General features: G+C 42.0%; 1 protein-coding gene across 1 annotated transcript in view; it reads left to right on the top strand.

Moving 5' to 3' along the window:
• Nucleotides 1-13,977, top strand: part of aebp1a (AE binding protein 1a) — a 25,417-nt gene extending 11,440 nt beyond the window's left edge. Inside the window, exons 7-21 of the mRNA XM_063211642.1 lie at nucleotides 440-496; nucleotides 639-698; nucleotides 2,062-2,139; nucleotides 3,643-3,752; nucleotides 5,845-5,987; nucleotides 6,377-6,461; nucleotides 6,663-6,807; nucleotides 7,795-7,874; nucleotides 8,724-8,847; nucleotides 9,039-9,235; nucleotides 9,631-9,804; nucleotides 10,597-10,975; nucleotides 11,741-11,880; nucleotides 12,423-12,522; nucleotides 13,003-13,977. Of these exons, the coding sequence (XP_063067712.1) occupies nucleotides 440-496; nucleotides 639-698; nucleotides 2,062-2,139; nucleotides 3,643-3,752; nucleotides 5,845-5,987; nucleotides 6,377-6,461; nucleotides 6,663-6,807; nucleotides 7,795-7,874; nucleotides 8,724-8,847; nucleotides 9,039-9,235; nucleotides 9,631-9,804; nucleotides 10,597-10,975; nucleotides 11,741-11,880; nucleotides 12,423-12,522; nucleotides 13,003-13,607 (2,477 nt within the window). The 3' untranslated portion in view covers nucleotides 13,608-13,977. The remainder of the gene's footprint in view (nucleotides 1-439; nucleotides 497-638; nucleotides 699-2,061; nucleotides 2,140-3,642; nucleotides 3,753-5,844; nucleotides 5,988-6,376; nucleotides 6,462-6,662; nucleotides 6,808-7,794; nucleotides 7,875-8,723; nucleotides 8,848-9,038; nucleotides 9,236-9,630; nucleotides 9,805-10,596; nucleotides 10,976-11,740; nucleotides 11,881-12,422; nucleotides 12,523-13,002) is intronic.
• The last annotated feature ends 893 nt before the right edge of the window (nucleotides 13,978-14,870 follow it).

Raw genomic sequence — 14,870 nt, 5'->3', positions numbered from 1 at the left:
ATAATCTCACAAAAAGCACTCTTTTACACATCAAGTATTCAAAATGAGTGTGTTTGATGTAACCAGCCTGTAATGTGCAAATATTTAATTTGCATTTGATCATTAAAAATTAAGATTGTTATAACCTGTTGTCATGACAGCATGGATGTTCCTAAAATGACTGACCAATGACTATTCTTTTTTTTGTGGAACTTCTTTTTATTTTGATTTCCATAGTCATACAGTGCATCAATACATCACCATTCTTATTTAACAAATAAAACAAAAAGTTGCGTATCAGATATACATATTCCAATATTAGCTGGTACAAATAAGTAGTCCACAGCTTAAGTATACATACATGTCCTTGGGTTAGCATACTTCAAACTTTAGACCAATGACTATTCTTGAGCTGTTTCTGAATGTTTTTCAAGCATTTACTGTTGTTTTCTGTCTCTAGAGGAGGGCGCCCCAACTGTTGTTGTGCCTTGGTATGAAGAGTACGACTACGTTGACCGTATGTGACACCTTTAACACCCTCTTCTATCTAGTTCGATCATATCAAGTCAAACACCACAAAAGACAATATGTTGCATGGATATATATTTTATTCCTATTGAGAAATTTACATGTGTTTTTTTCCTGCTTCGTGGGAACAGTGGCAGCAAAGAAAGAGGCAGAGGAGGAAGAGAAGGCTCGGAAGGAGAAGGAGGAGAGAGGTTTGTTTTAAATCACTTTTAAATCCATCCGTCAGACGACAACAAAGACTTTCAAATCACTAAATGGCACGCTTCTTCTTTTTATGTCTATCATAAGTACACCTTGAGTGGATCCCTGTCTCACCCTGCTCTTCAGAAACAAACCCTGGCCTGTCTCATTGTGGGGCCACCATCTCTGCACCGTCATTTCATGGCTCCCATAGCTCATCATGGGCTGTATTGTCGCTTAGAGACCACATAGCGCTGTGTGCTTTGTTGACACAGTCCTGGTGTCTCTGATGTGTGGGTCCCAAAACCATAGTTGCAAACTGTGCAAAGATACGGTACTTTGTTGTTGTTTTGCGACATACGTAGACATACATAGTCAACTCTCCAGTTTTAATTCAACACTCAGTGAGTTGATTATAACATCCGTAGTGTTGTTCCTTCTCTCTAGGTGTAGAGTAGAGTTGGGTAAATTTTATTGATCCCAAAGGAACTAACACTGAACTAATGCTGCAGCACAATTCACTGCGTAGTATGTTGGGAATCACATTGCTGCCTGGTGGGAAAAGGTGTTGGGCTCAGAGCTGGGCTGAAATGAGGGAGTGCAGACTTAGAATCAGGTCAAAGTGGGTGACCAACGGAGGGATGTGGACGGATTGGTCACATGGGAGCTACGGGAAACGAGAGGTTAGCTGGAGGTCCCGACTGATTTAAGGGGAACGGCTTGGCTGGAAGTTCTGTGCTTGGGTGCTGGGACAGAGGAAGTGGTCCCCTTGTTTTTAGGGCTTAAATTAAGACTAAAAATGTAAGACAGAGGAAATGAATAGCAATCTAGTTCAGCTGCTGTGGAAGAGAATATTGTATATATAAGGGGATACATTCTTTCATATCTGATTTTAATCTTGATCGTTTTTGCAGTGCATGTTACAATAATGTAAATACCTTGTGTGTGTAAGAGCATGGTTATCTAGAACTTTGTCTCCATATTAAGCATTACAATGTGAGTGCTGTTTTACATTAAATATTTGTCCTGTTATTTGTTTTATTATTTGTTTTTGGGTATTTCTACGTTGTGATAGGATCGTAAAGAGAAGCAGGAAAGGGATGGTAGAGAGAGAGAAAGAGTTGGGGAAGGGTTGGGAAATGACCCAGGCCAGATTCGAACCTGGATCCCCATAGTCTAGTATTAGCATTAGCATGCTCCCCAAGCAATGTGTTTTTGACTGAAAATGAGATTTATGTGGAGACATACTGTGAGTGTGCATCGCCATGACAACAACAACCATTACATCTCTCTCTCTCTCTCTCTCTCTCTCTCTCTCTCTCTCTCTCTCTCTCTCTCTCTCTCTCTCTCTCTCGCTCTCTGTCTCTTTTTCAGCTGAAAAACAGAGGAAACAGTGGGAGGAGGAGGAAGAGGAGAGAAGAAAGCAGACCCCCGTCTACGTCGAACCCAAAAGTAAGGCTCTTTAAAATGGCTAAAGGCCATGTGTTTTTATCCTTACTAATGGTTGTATGTTCTTTCCCTCATTTTTCAGCAAACTAGGTCCTCTCGCTCCTCGGCAACTCCACTGACTCCTTCTGCCAATAAATTAACAGTCATTTATTTTCCTCAGGATTTGGAATTTCAGCAATATGGTATTCAACTCTGAATAAGTTTACTTGGAGAAAAGTGCATTTGTTAAAGAGAGAAGAAATGTGACAAAATAGGACAAACAAAATGTGTTGCAAAGAATTTGCAGGACAGTTCAGAACATGCTCCAATAGAGAAACATTTGTATTTTCCACTAGCCTACGAGACACTGGATTAGATTACTGGACTTGAAGCGCGAACCACAAGTCAGTTTTTTGGAACAACGCTGACTCACATTTGGCTCATGCTTCCAAGCTGTTTCTGGGTCCGGCTCAACTACCCCCTCTGCCATGTTCTAGTTTTCCTGGAGAAGGAAAATGGAGAGGGCCTCAAGCTAATGCAGGGCTGTGGAGCCTTATGCAACTTTGAAATATGACATGTTTTGTAATGGAGTCTTAGAAATTAGTAATTAAATTAAAATTACATTTGCAATATAATTAAGTCATATTTCAGGGGACCTAGAAAAGGTGGGGTCTGTTGTAAAGGGTTCAATATAGGCCTACATTGCAGAGGAAAATCATGGTTTGTGTTCATAGTACAAAAGAGGAGTATTCAGTGCTTGTCAACCCTTTGACAGAAAGCATAGCCTTTTTACTACCTATTACAAAAAAGTGCACATGTGCTGATAAAACATAATGAGGAGCGTTCGATGTCAATACTTACAGTCAATATCTTTAATTACCAGTACTGCAATATCATGTTTTTCATTCTAATATCTTTGTACGGCCCTAACGTGCCTCACACGGTAGGGCACTGCATTGCTTGCCTGATTTTCATAGACTTCAGATCACTACCGCGACTCTGGTCTGACTAGGACTATAACGATTAGCATTTCCATACAGGGAGAACTTTGTTTCCATGGCCTGGTTAACCCGCCTCCTTCGGCTTGCTACTGGTTGAGGGATGTGCCAAAGTTTAAACCAAACATTTCTTAGCCCAATAGAATGTCTCTGCTTAAACCGCGTCACTGCCTTGAACTTGCCTCTATCCAGGACGGTTGGAAATGCTCAGTTGATTGGTTCCAGACAAAGTGGGTGGAGTTCCCGCTGTAGTGGCATTGAGCAAGCTCTTGGCCCTACTGTGTGTAGCTGAGCCGAAGGCGTTGCGTCACCAGTAGGGCGGAGCCCTGCTACTGCATTGCTATGCCGGGGACCCAGGTTCGATTCTGGCCTGTGGTCATGTCCCGCTCCTCCCCCATCTCTCTGTCCCACTCACTTCCTGTCACCATCTCAGACTGCCCTATCGAAATAAAGGTATAGTAATAAATAAAAAATGTTGCTTTTTTTTAATTCTTCTTACTTTTTTCTTCTGTTTTTTCCCTCTCCCTAGAATGTCCTCCACTGGGTGTGGAGTCTCACAGGGTAGAGGATGATCAGCTGTCTGCCTCCTCCAATGCCCATTACGGCTTCTCTGCCCAGAGAGGACGCCTCAATATGCAGGTTGGTCACATGACTCACATACATAGTGCACAAAGTACAGTAGAGGGCTAGATATGAATATAGATGGCACCCAATGCTTAGAGACTGACGCAAAAGGAGGCACTGTGGCGCAGCACGCTAAGCCCCCCACATTTGGGCTTGCATCCCCACGGGGTCCCCGGTTCGAGTCCTGCCAGGGTCATTTCCAGATCCCACCCCGTCTCTCTGTCCCACTCGCTTCCTGTCACCATCTCAGACTGTCCTATCAAATAAAGGCATAAAAGACCATAAAAATATACTTTAAAAAAAGAAAGAAACCGACGAAAAAAGTGCATAGACCAATATGTAACCTACATAGACCAACCGAAATGCTTTGGGGTTTAAAAAAGAGGAAAAGGAGAGTGCTGCGTTGGGTCAATTGTTTGTAAAAGAATCAGGTGCTCTTCAGAAAGTTTTTTTTTTGCCCTGATGAAGACTGTAGTCGAAACGCATAGGCGTTATCCATTAAAATTAAGGATTTTTAACTGTTTTCACTAAGATCAGTGTGCCTCGGATCATTCTGACTACCACTTTCAACAAGGAACCTTCTTTTTGGACCTTCACATTTTGGAGATAGTCACAAGCCAAGTTACTGATGCTTTGGGGTTTGTTTGTTTTTGGTCAGTGGTTCACTATGGTTATTGTGTAACCCACAGAGCCAGGACATGGTTTTACGGTTCTGTGGTTATGGTTATGGTTCTCGTTGTGCTTCAATCATCTGCTCGTGATAAAGTTTTGTTTTATATATACTGTATTTATATATTTTAGGACTTTTTGCCTTCATTTGATAGAACAGTTGAAGATGGTGACAGGAAGTGAATGGGAGAGAGAGATGGGGGAGGATCAGCAAATGACCCGGGTCGGAATTGAACCCGTGTTGCTGGCATAGCAACCCAGTGCCCTACCGTCTCGGCAGGGCCTGCTCATGATAAAGTTTGGCTACTCACTCTGTGTGTGTGCACATTATGGCTTCTCTGCTAGAGCTCTTTTCCAAAACGCTATATCCACCATTTTTGACTTTTTGCATTTTAATATTGGAATTGACTGTTAAGATGTCCTATCATCTATGTGTGAATTCTTGCCATTCAAATATTTTGAGAACATACTTTTACACCTCTATAAAAATGCAATGCATTTCAATGGAATGCCCAATACAAAAATGTCAATTTCCCAACATTCTATAAAATGGATATATCTCATTTTGGAAAAGAGCTCTTCAGTCTGATGTCGCCTCAATATGCAGGTTTGCCACATTACTCCTCGGCCAAAGAGGTGTCAAGCCTGGGTTTGGAAAGTAAAAACCCTGCCACAAATTTGATCCAATCAGCTGTGAATCAGCTGAGTACACAAGACAGGTAGACCAGTTACTCAGTGAAGTAACTTGCTGGACAGAAAGTCTGTCAGGGGTTTTGACTTCTGAAGCTGGTTTTTGACATATTACATGGGTCAAAGACGTGCAAAATGGCATTTTCATTCAGTGTAATCATGGATACCTTCTGCTGACTGTAACTGTAAAAAACATGACTCTTTTTATTTTATTTTTTTCCAGTGAATTCATGAAAGCCTCGGCTGTCATCCATTCACTTGAAACAATTTAAAAATCATGTTTTTTTACCTTAACAGTCAGCAGAAAGTATCCGTTACACTGAATGACAATGCCATTTTGCACGTCTTTGACCCACATACATGTTACTTCAAGTTTCCATATCTTTTACTTTAGGTCCAATGGGAGTCTTCTTGAAAAATGCTGCATAATACAAATGTCATCCAAAACTGACAAACTTGCTGTTCAAAAGGAAGACTAATTGAAATGCTTGAGGGTTTTTCTGGTCAGTGGTTCACTATGATTACTGTATGACCCACAAGCAAAGGATATGGTTATGATTGTCATTGTGGTCATCTGCTCATTATAAAGTTTGGCTACTGACTGTGTGTGTGTGTGTGTGTGTGTGTGTGTGTGTGTGTGTGCGCGCGCGCGCGTGTGTGTGCGTGTGTGTGCGTGCGTGTGTGTACACATGCGTGCATGCTTGTGTGCGCGTGCGTGTGTGTGTATTTGCTTGTGCTCTGTCCAAAGGGCCTGAGTGATGAGGAGGACACCCCGTACGGTGGGGCCTGGTGCGCTGGCCTGGATGAGAAGCAGCACTGGTTCCAGCTGGACGCCCGGAAGGAGATGGAGTTCACTGGTGTCATCACACAGGGACGCAGCTCTGAAATACAGTAAGGACTCACTTGCCTCTAGTCTGTGCTTGGTTGTTTTACTACTGTGAAGAAGACTTTATTGGAGCTCTACATTACATAGTCCTATGTAGTAATGCACGCCGTACCACCAGTGGCACACTGTAGTAGTCTTTCATAGGTTAATTTAATTACCAGAATATTACTCTCCCATGAAATAATAGAGGGCCTTTAGTAATGCACTATGACTGTCCTTGGCATTCTGGTAGCACATTTATAAGCTATACTAAAATATATATATATAAGCTATACTTAAAAATAAATACCAATATGATTTTTGTGACCTATCACAAGTCAACATTAAGTGTTTTTTCTGCAGTCTGTGACTTGAGCAGTGACACATATATAACTGTTTTCTCTTTTTCTTCCAGTGAAGATTTTGTGTCTTCATACTATGTGTCCTTCAGTAATGATACTCGGGAATGGACAGTACTTCATGATGGCTATGCGGAATGGGTGAGCTTACAAAAATGACCGAACTCTATATGTGTTTAGTCATAATTGTGTATTTCTGGCGTTTATCCAATTTGTGCCTCAGTCTTTTTCCAAAGTTTTCACACAGTTTTATAGGACGTTAGTATGTATCAGTCAGAACGTCACCATTGTCTCATATACACATCGTATTGGTACCCTGTCTAACATGCATTCTCTCCTCAGCTCTTCTATGGGAATGTGGATAAAGATACTCCGGTGCTAACTCAGTTTGCCTGGCCGGTGGTGGCCCGCTACATCCGCATCATGCCTCAGACCTGGAACGGCACCCTGTGCATGCGCATAGAGGTCATGGGCTGCCCCCTACCAAGTAAGAACACATTTTTTTATTTTCTTAAAGAAAGAAAAAAAAGCAAATTAACGAACAAATGAAATAAAAAAAGAAAGAAAGAAAGAATGAATGAATGAATGAATGAATGAATGAATGAATTAATGAATTAATAGATGATGAATTAATGAATGAATGAAGGAATGAAGGAATTAATTAATTAATTGATTAATGACAAACTAATGACAGAGATTATTGCAAAGGTTCATTACATAAATGTTAATTGTATATTGAGCACATACGATGTCTTCATATGTATTTGCGTACGACAACCACCTTAGTCAAGTCAAGTCAAGTCAAGTTGGTTTTATTGTCAATTTCTTTACATGCACTGGTCATACAAAGAATTTGAAATTACGTTTCTTGCTTTCCCATGCAGACATAGACTAATCTAGGTAAGGACATAGACAGTATAGACATAGACAGTACTCATACATGGACATAAGACAGTATGGACATAGACAGTGCTCATACAGACATTTAACAGTCCCTCCAGGATTTTGCACTGGGATTTTGTGATTTTTGCGGTCAAAATGCCTGATTTTGTGGCGGCATTTTCTCATTTTTTGCAAAGATTTTGCGGCATTTTCTCATTTTTTGCAAAGATTTTGCATCCCTTTCTGGGTTTTTTTGGTAGGCCTAACTGAAAACCACAATCAGTCTAAGCAGGCTTAAGACAAAAGAGAGAGAGAGATTCAGAAACACACTTCCTATATAGTAGAATAATAAAATATTTAATATTTAAATTTTAAAGTGCAAGACTGGACAATAGAAGACTTGTAGAGAACATACATTAAAAGGAGGTATTTTATTGTGCTTTTTCTAAAAGTCCTTTATAGCGTTCTGACATAGTAATAGTAGCATTGGAAGAAAAATAAATATTAAAAAAAGGTCTATCAAGTACACCAGCAGCAGTGAGTGTGTGTATGTGTGTGATGCTTACATGAAAGATGTTACCTTCTCCAACAGAGAGCTACAAGAGTGAGAATGAAGTTCTCAACACAGATGACCTGGACTTCAGGCACCACAACTACAAAGAGATGAGACAGGTGAGATATCCAACCCACACATCATCAGCAGACTGGGTGCAAAACAACAATGCATGTATCATCTGCATTCACAAAGATTAAGTCCTGCCATGTTTACCTGCGTTTACCTCTGAGTTTAACACAGGTGCTTGACTAATTCATTAGCTGCTCTACGATATCAAAGCATCAGCTGGTTCAATTAATTGGCTAGAGTAGTGGTTCTCAACCTTTTTTGAACAGACGCCCCCTTGACGGCACGATAAGCCTCCCAACACCCCCTTGACATCATCACAAGCCTGCCAACGCCCCCCTTAGTATTGAAAACTAAAATAGACTAATGCCCCGCAATAGGAACTAAGCCCCGCCCCCACTCAGTTGTATCCTTCTCAACGCCCCCCTAGGGCTCCCCAACGTCCCCTGGGGTCGAAACCCCCGTTGAGAAACACTAGGCTAGAGCAAATATACAGTATGACAACACTTTGACTTGCTGGACCTGGGTTGTCTCTGTGTGTAGAGGCGGACTTTCCATTATGCAAACCTAGACAACCTAGGGTCCCGACCAAATTTGTCCTCCATAGGGTCCCTTACTGTCACACCAGTCGAAATAAACATACCAAAAATAGGCTTGATCTTAATTTGTCACTTATGTAAAGTGATCAAAAATATACATGAGACAAAACACGAAAATTGCACTAAAATGCAGAATTTTATATTTATATAATGACTTTTGAGGGCTCCATGTTTATATTTCGCCTAGGGCTCCAAAATGGCTAGATCCGCCCGTGTCTGTTTGTCTCTGGTTATTCGTGAGGTGAGATGTCATAAATTTACTTCTTCGTGCCTCACATAATCATTTCCTCTGTCCTGCAGATGATGAAAGTTATAAATGAGGAGTGTCCGAACATCACCAGGATTTACAACATTGGGAAAAGCCATCAGGGTCTCAAGATGTACGCCATGGAGATCTCAGACAACCCAGGGGAACATGAAACAGGTTTACTGTTCACATTTGATATTTGATCACCCACCATATATCTCTGCCTTAATCCTAAACCCAAAATGTGATTATGTGATTAGAAATTGGCCCTTCATTTCTGTCTCTCTCTCTCTCTCTCTCTCTCTCTCTCTCTCTCTCTCTCTCTCTCTCTCTCTCTCTCTCTCTCCCTCTCTCTCGTTCACCCGCAGGTGAACCTGAATTTCGCTACACGGCCGGTCTCCATGGAAACGAAGTTTTGGGTCGAGAGCTGATCCTGCTGTTGATGCAGTTCATGTGTAAAGAGTACAATGACCAAAACCCCAGAATAGTCCGCCTAGTGGAGGAAGCCAGAATTCACCTGGTGCCATCTCTCAACCCTGATGCTTATGAGCTGGCCTTTGAAATGGTATGCTGTCTGCTAATGGATATGAGCTGGATCTATAAAATGATATTTGTTTATTTATTTGCTTATTTGTTGGATCCCATTCGCTGTGGTGATGCTATTCTTCCTGAGTTCCACTGCTCAATAAAAATCATTTCATCAAAGTTGGGTCATTAAAAGTTACAAATGAAATTTGAACAAAAGAACAACAACGCATTAAAGTATATATAAACATGCAAGTGATTTAGTTCTCCAGAAGCCATATGAAATGGTATAGCTCTTCTATGATGGCTATGACATGAATTGACTAATGTTGTAATTATGGTATGCTTAGAGGCCAATGTGCCCAGATATAAAATACTATTATACTATACTACTACTATGTCCACCTTTAAATTTGGGTGTGTTGATCTCCTCAGGGTTCTGAGATGGGCAACTGGGCCCTTGGGCACTGGACAGAAGAGGGCTACGACATCTTCCAGAACTTTCCAGACCTAAATAGCATTCTGTGGGGTGCTGAGGACCGAGGCTGGGTCCCTCGACGTGTGCCCAACAGCAACATTCCAATACCAGAGAACAGCTTGAATGGCTCGGTAGGTACTGTGTGTATACTAAAATAAAACGTAAATGGTTGATTTTACCTAAGTACACCTTATTCTTGCTTTGCTAATCTATAATTATGACACACCATAATGTGATGTTTGAAATGTTTAAATTTGTTATTACCATAGTCACCTGACTTGAGATATTTTCAAAATACTGCAATTGTTAGAACTATCTTAACCATTACAGAAATGCTTTCTAATAATTTTCTAGGGGCATTGTATATCAAATGTTTAATGGACATTGCCAGTAAGTTAATTTAAGTTCATACAGTATATACAATTGAAGTCAATGCAGTGGCCTATATCTACTTTAAGTTCATGCATACTGTGCCCAAAAGTCCATCAAGTCAAATCTTTTTTTTATTTGTGAAAGCACATTCAAACACAACAGTTGACCACAACATTCCGTAGACATAATGATACAGCGAAATACATAGAAACAGATTAAAGTCAAATAATAATACTGTACATTACTGTACTGATACTGTACTAATGGGGCAGTGGTAGCTCAGGTGGTAGAGGAGCCGTTCGGCAACCCAAACATTGCAGGTTCGAGCCCTGCTTGGCCAGACTCCATCGTTGTGTCCTTGAGCAAGATACTTAACCCCAAGTTGCTCCCGGTGGCAGGGTGGTACCCTGCGTGGCAGCCACGGCCACCGGTGTGTGAATGGGTGAATGTGAGGCATACAATCTGAAGCGCTTTGAGTGCTCGAAGGAGTGGAAAGGCGCTATACAAATACAGTCCATTTACCATTTAATACTTTTCCATTCTCCTCTCAGACGGCAGTGGAGACACGGGCCATCATCTCCTGGATGGAGCGGACCCCCTTCGTGCTGGGGGCCAACCTGCAGGGCGGAGAGAAGATCGTCACCTACCCCTACAACATGCAGCGGCCATCCAGGGCCATGGGGGGCCGGCTGCGGCGCCCGCCCGGCATGGACCACGAGATGAACGAGGAGACGTGGGCGCGCATCCAGCGGCAGAACGAGGGCGCGCTGAAGGAGACGGCGGACGAGAGCATGTTCCGCTGGCTGGCCATGACCTACGCCCACAGCCACCTGACCATGACCCAGACCCAGCGCGGTTCCTGCCATGCCGACGACATCACTGGAGGCGAGGGGTTCATCAACCACGCCAGCTGGAAGCCTGTTGTAGGCAGTGAGTCAGGGGAAGGTGTGGGCGGGGCGGGGGGAGGCAAATCTTGACATTCTGGGCAGCTGTGGCATAATGGTTAGGGAGGTGGTCTTAAGATCAGACGGTTGCCGGTTCAAATCCCATCCTCATCTGTTTCTACACCTCCTTCAATGGCTGAAGGGTCTGTGAGCAAGGCACCTAATCCCACAATTCGTCAGGGCCTGTAACTAATACCCTGTAAATAACTGCAAGTCGCTTTGGATAAAAGCGTCTGCTAAGTGTGATGTCATATAATGTAATGAAACGTCATTCCCATTGACTTGTATGGGGAAGCTGCGTGGGTAGACTATTGTTGAAGATGGGATTGTCTGTGATCTCACTCACTGTGTACTGAAAAAAGTCAAATCATCATATCACATCATACCTACATTGCTTTGACAATACCAAGAGTATTATGTAACAGGTTAAAGTAAAGTAAAGTAAAACACTGAAGTATACTACTTCCAAGTGGTCATAACAACCATAAACACCATCTTACAATACTGGCTCTGCATGAAAGGGTCAACTGAAACAAGATCATGGTATACATTACACTATTTCAAGCTTGAGAACTTAAGAACTATCCGAGGATCAAAAGCAAATTCTTTTATACTGTCTGTCTTTATTTGTGTATTTTTAAATGTGACAAAGTGCTACTACATCAATACAGTCAGTTTGCATGTGGTACTGCTATGTCGTATAAGAACCCAGCCACGTTAATGTTGCAAATGATTTGTTGTTGTTTTTTAGGCATGAATGACTTTAGCTATCTGCACACCAACTGCTTTGAGATTTCGGTCTTCCTCGGCTGTGACAAGTTCCCCCACGAGAGCGAACTGCCTCAGGAATGGGAGAACAACCGAGAGTCTCTTCTGGCCTTCATGGAGCAGGTAAGACAACTTATCATGAATAACTAATAAATAAATAATCCAGGAAGGTTGAAACAGAGACTCTTTTAATTCTAACACACAATGGACTGTCTCTGGTTGAAAGGCTGTCATTTCGTAGATTCATTGTTGCATCACTGCATAGTTTCCAGTGTTGTAAATAAGAAATCCTTGTACAAAGTTGCACTTACGGTAAATTGAGCAATGTTATGTTTAGACAGTCTTGGCAAGACAGATGGTTTTGCGCCATATTTGCTTGTATTAAGAAATTAGGTTTGTTGATAATGGTTTCTCATGGCAACAGAGAACACAGTAATCTTTTGAACTCTCAACAAAATAAGATAAGAATCAGAAGAAATTACCTCAACCGACTCACTCATACCAAAGAAGTTCATGTTGTCAGAAGATCAAAATCAGTTCCTGTTTTTTATGGAATGTTCAACTAAACCTCACATGAACTTCAGTTTAGTTGCAGCTCATTGACTATATTATTTAAAAGTGAGAAGCAAATAAATATGTTTACAACATTATTTCCTTGCCCACAGGTCCACCGTGGCATTAAGGGCATGGTGAGAGACGCAAACCTGAATCCTATCGCAAATGCCAGCATTTCAGTGGAAGGCATCAAGCATGCCGTGAGGACAGGTATGACGGATATCTGCATAACATGGCATGCAAATTCCCTGTCTCAGATAATGAAAAGCAAAAATGACAGTGGTGACACTTACCCCTGAAGAAGACGTCACGACTAGTAGACCTATTTTTATTTCCTACATAGCTGTAGCTGGAACTGGAAATAGTTATCACCTAAACATAAATTTAAATCAGTCTTGAGAGCAAAGCAACATTAAACATAATTTACACATAGATTATTTGAACGTCATCTGAATTATTTCAGTTTACAAGGAGCCCTGAAAGAGTACAAAAACTATACAGCCTTACAATAATTCTGATGAACTGAAAAAAAGCATGTGACTGTGGAAGGTCTGTACATGAACGCAAACAGTTCCAAGAACATGAAGACGTGTTGTGTTACCACAGAACTCACTACACACACACACACACACACACACACACACACACACACAACCATTGACTGGTCTTTGTTGTCCTCTCCCAAACCAGCTTCAACAGGGGACTACTGGCGGCTGCTGAACCCCGGGGAGTACAAGGTGACGGCCCGTGCCGAGGGCTACACCCCCCAGACGCGCCTCTGCATGGTGGGCTACGAGAAGTTTGCCACGCCCTGCAGCTTCAAGCTGGCCAAGTCCAACTGGGACCGCATCCGACAGATCATGGCCACCAACGGCAACCGGCCCATCCGGCTGATCACCAAGCCTCCGCCCCCCAGACCCACGGAGAGCGTGGACACCAACCAGGTCAACGGGAACGGTCGGGTCAACGGGGAAGAAGAGAGGGCGTCCAGTCAAAACAGTGAGCGCCTCCGCCGACTTCGCATGATGCGTCTGCGCAGGCTACGGCAGCAGAGGCTGAGGGGGGAAGGAGGGGGCAGGTTCCCAGCTGCCCCCACCACCACCACCACCACCATGCCGCCTACGACCACCACTCCAGAACCAGTGCCAGAGACCACCACCTCCTGGTATGATTCGTGGTTCGAGGAGGAGGATAATAACGAGTTTACTACTCAGAGCCCCGTTGAGACAGAACTCTTTGAGGCAGAGCCCACGCCTGATGACGACGGTTTTGAGTACACTATTGACGAGTATTAACACATTATGATTATCTAAAAATGACCTTTTTTATCAAACGTTGTAAAAAAATGACATGTGACATAGCACAGTGCATTCTTTATTACTGCAATACTTCAGTATGAAGGAGCTTATTATTTTAAACATTTCTCTCTGCTGCGCAAAGAGTTTCAAGTACAAACACAGAATAACTTAATGCCAAAAAATGTCTTTGTTTGTTTGTGATCTGCCTGAATCATTTGATATGCCACTTTTCACTTCCTTTAGGCTACTTTTCACTTGGACAAATGTATAGGGTCAATGGAAAATGATGTGTTTGGTGTGTCTTTTTGTGGACAAATATTTTTTTCAAATAAAATAACAAAACCCATGGTGTCTTGTCTTCCGTTGCCTTTAATAGCTCAAGTAACTTTCATTCCAAATACAGTCAATGAAAAATTAAATAGCAAAAAAATAGAAAAAGATGAACAGTGATTTGACATAGGTTAATGTTATTACTGAGCTGCATTAGGCATATAAGCCCTATACAATTAGGCTACACCAGTGGTACTCAAACTTTGGTACTTGTACCACTGGTGGTACTTGAGACATCTCTGGTGGTACTTGGAAGAATTTATTTTTTGTGCATTGATTTGAAGGCTGATCAAGTTGTTGCAGTTGAAAATGTATCTTTGGTCCCACATTTTGTAACATTGAACAGATAGGCTATGTGAAAACATTAAGAATAATAGGCAAGCAAGACATGTAAAAACAAACTTGCACTGAATGTGACCGTAGCTGTTGATGCTCTCCTGTATGGACTGGCAAGTGAATATGGAAGGCCTTTGCTGCAATATTGTAATGTTGGTTGTCAAGGTGGTACTCGGAGAGCTTAATATTTTCTCGGGTGGTACTTCAAACAAAAAGTTTGAGAACCACTGGGCTACACCGTTCTATGATGAAACACTATCAGGGGGGGTCAGGAACCTTTTTGGTGGAGAGAGCCATAAAAGCCAATTAAAAAAAAACACACACACATTTTTGTGAGAGCCATACCATTTAAAAACACGGAATACAATTAAAACCATGCGTTTCAATTAAGCCCAACACATTTAGAGTGTAGCCTACTGTGAAGTTATTTCTTTTATTGATAACTGGTAAAAGTAGGCCTATAGGGTTGCCAACTGTCAACTTCAGTATGGTGGGGGTCTGAGGGTCCTCCCCCGATAATTTTGGACGCTATTTCATAGATGTAATTTCCTGCATTTTAATGTCCTGTGTCCCGTTTCAGCTCAATACTGAACA

Source organism: Engraulis encrasicolus, chromosome 12, assembly GCF_034702125.1.
Source record: "Engraulis encrasicolus isolate BLACKSEA-1 chromosome 12, IST_EnEncr_1.0, whole genome shotgun sequence".
In the NCBI taxonomy this organism is placed as follows: Eukaryota; Metazoa; Chordata; class Actinopteri; order Clupeiformes; family Engraulidae; genus Engraulis; species Engraulis encrasicolus.
The sequence above is the reverse complement of the archived record's forward strand: the minus strand, read 5'-3'. Positions and strand labels throughout refer to the sequence as shown.